Consider the following 1,303-nt stretch of genomic DNA (forward strand, 5'->3'; position numbering starts at 1 on the left):
AGGGGACAGCCAAGGGTGTCGGGCTCTGCTCCCAGGGAACAAGAGAGGAAATGGCCTCAAGCTGTGCCAGGAGGGTTTAGACTGGATATAGGGAACAATTTCTTCCTGGAAAGGTTGTCCAGCCCTGGCACAGCTGCCCATCCCTGGAGGGATTAAAAGCCCCGTGGATGTGGCACTTGGGGACAGGGGTCAGTGGTGGCCCTGGCAGTGCTGGGGGATGGTTGGACTCGCTGCTCTCACAGGGCTTTTCCAACCTCACTGATTCCATGGCTCCATGGCACATTGCACCTTTCAGGAAGGGGAGCCAACACCAGATGAATCAGTGCAAGGAAATGCCATGGCTGGGAACTGATTCCTGGGAGTACGGCTGGGAGGGGCAGAGCTTGTTCCTGTCCCACCCACCATGCCTGAGCTCTTCCCAACAGCCCCCACGAGCTGCCAGTGCATGGACAGAGACGGTGGCAGGAAAGGACAATTCTCTCCCTGCCAATGGAAATGGTTTAACTCCAGCACATGCACACAACCGTGAGTGTAAGGGCCAAACAAGCAGGAGCTTCAGTTCCTCGGCTTCCTCCCTGTAGGCAGCACCCCCACAACAACAAAACATCAAACAAGCTTCAGAAGTTGAGCCCTGCTCCTTCAGGGGCTCCTTTGCCTCAGCACAGCAAAGTCAAACACTGCAACAAGTCAGGTGAACATCAAAACAATGAGAGGTGGAATTTCAGGATATTTGTTCCACAGGAATGCTGGGAGCACCTACCTTTCGAAGAATGTCTTCTGCTAATGTGAGGAATGCCTTCTCAATGTTTATATTTGCTTTTGCACTAGTTTCGAAAAACCTAATACCGTGCTCCCTGGCAATCTGCACAAACAGAGAGAGGGAGGTTAGAGACCCTGGGGATATGCCAGCAGTGCCACCACCACTTTGGGATCAGCACCATTTATACAGCAGGGAATACTGGACTGGACACGAGCCCAGGGGTGCCCAGGGGGACAAGAGGCCACTGGCCCCTGGGCTGTGCCAGCTCTGGGCTGGCAGCAGGGCCAGGGCAGTGCCCGTCCCCTGTGCTGACACTGCTGGGGCACCTCCAGTGCTGGGGGCAGCTCTGGGCCCCTCCTGACAGGAGAGACCCTGAGGGGCTGGAGCGTGTCCAGGGAAGGGAACGGAGCTGGGAAGGGGCTGGAGCAGCAGGAGCGGCTGAGGGAGCTGGGAAAGGGGCTCAGCCTGGAGCAAAGGAGGCTCCGGGGGGACCTTGTGGCTCAGCACAAGTCCCTGACAGGAGGGGGCAGCCGGGGGGGGGGG

The 1,303-nt window shown here is 57.6% G+C and overlaps 1 protein-coding gene across 1 annotated transcript in view; it reads right to left on the reverse strand.

Moving 5' to 3' along the window:
- Positions 1-1,303, reverse strand: part of RAB10 (RAB10, member RAS oncogene family) — a 14,731-nt gene that overhangs the window by 1,871 nt on the left and 11,557 nt on the right. Inside the window, exon 4 of the mRNA XM_017743518.1 lies at positions 761-862. Within this exon, the coding sequence (XP_017599007.1) occupies positions 761-862 (102 nt within the window). The remainder of the gene's footprint in view (positions 1-760; positions 863-1,303) is intronic.

The sequence above is a fragment of the Corvus brachyrhynchos genome, unplaced genomic scaffold (assembly GCF_000691975.1).
Source record: "Corvus brachyrhynchos isolate BGI_N302 unplaced genomic scaffold, ASM69197v1 scaffold211, whole genome shotgun sequence".
NCBI lineage: Eukaryota > Metazoa > Chordata > Aves > Passeriformes > Corvidae > Corvus > Corvus brachyrhynchos.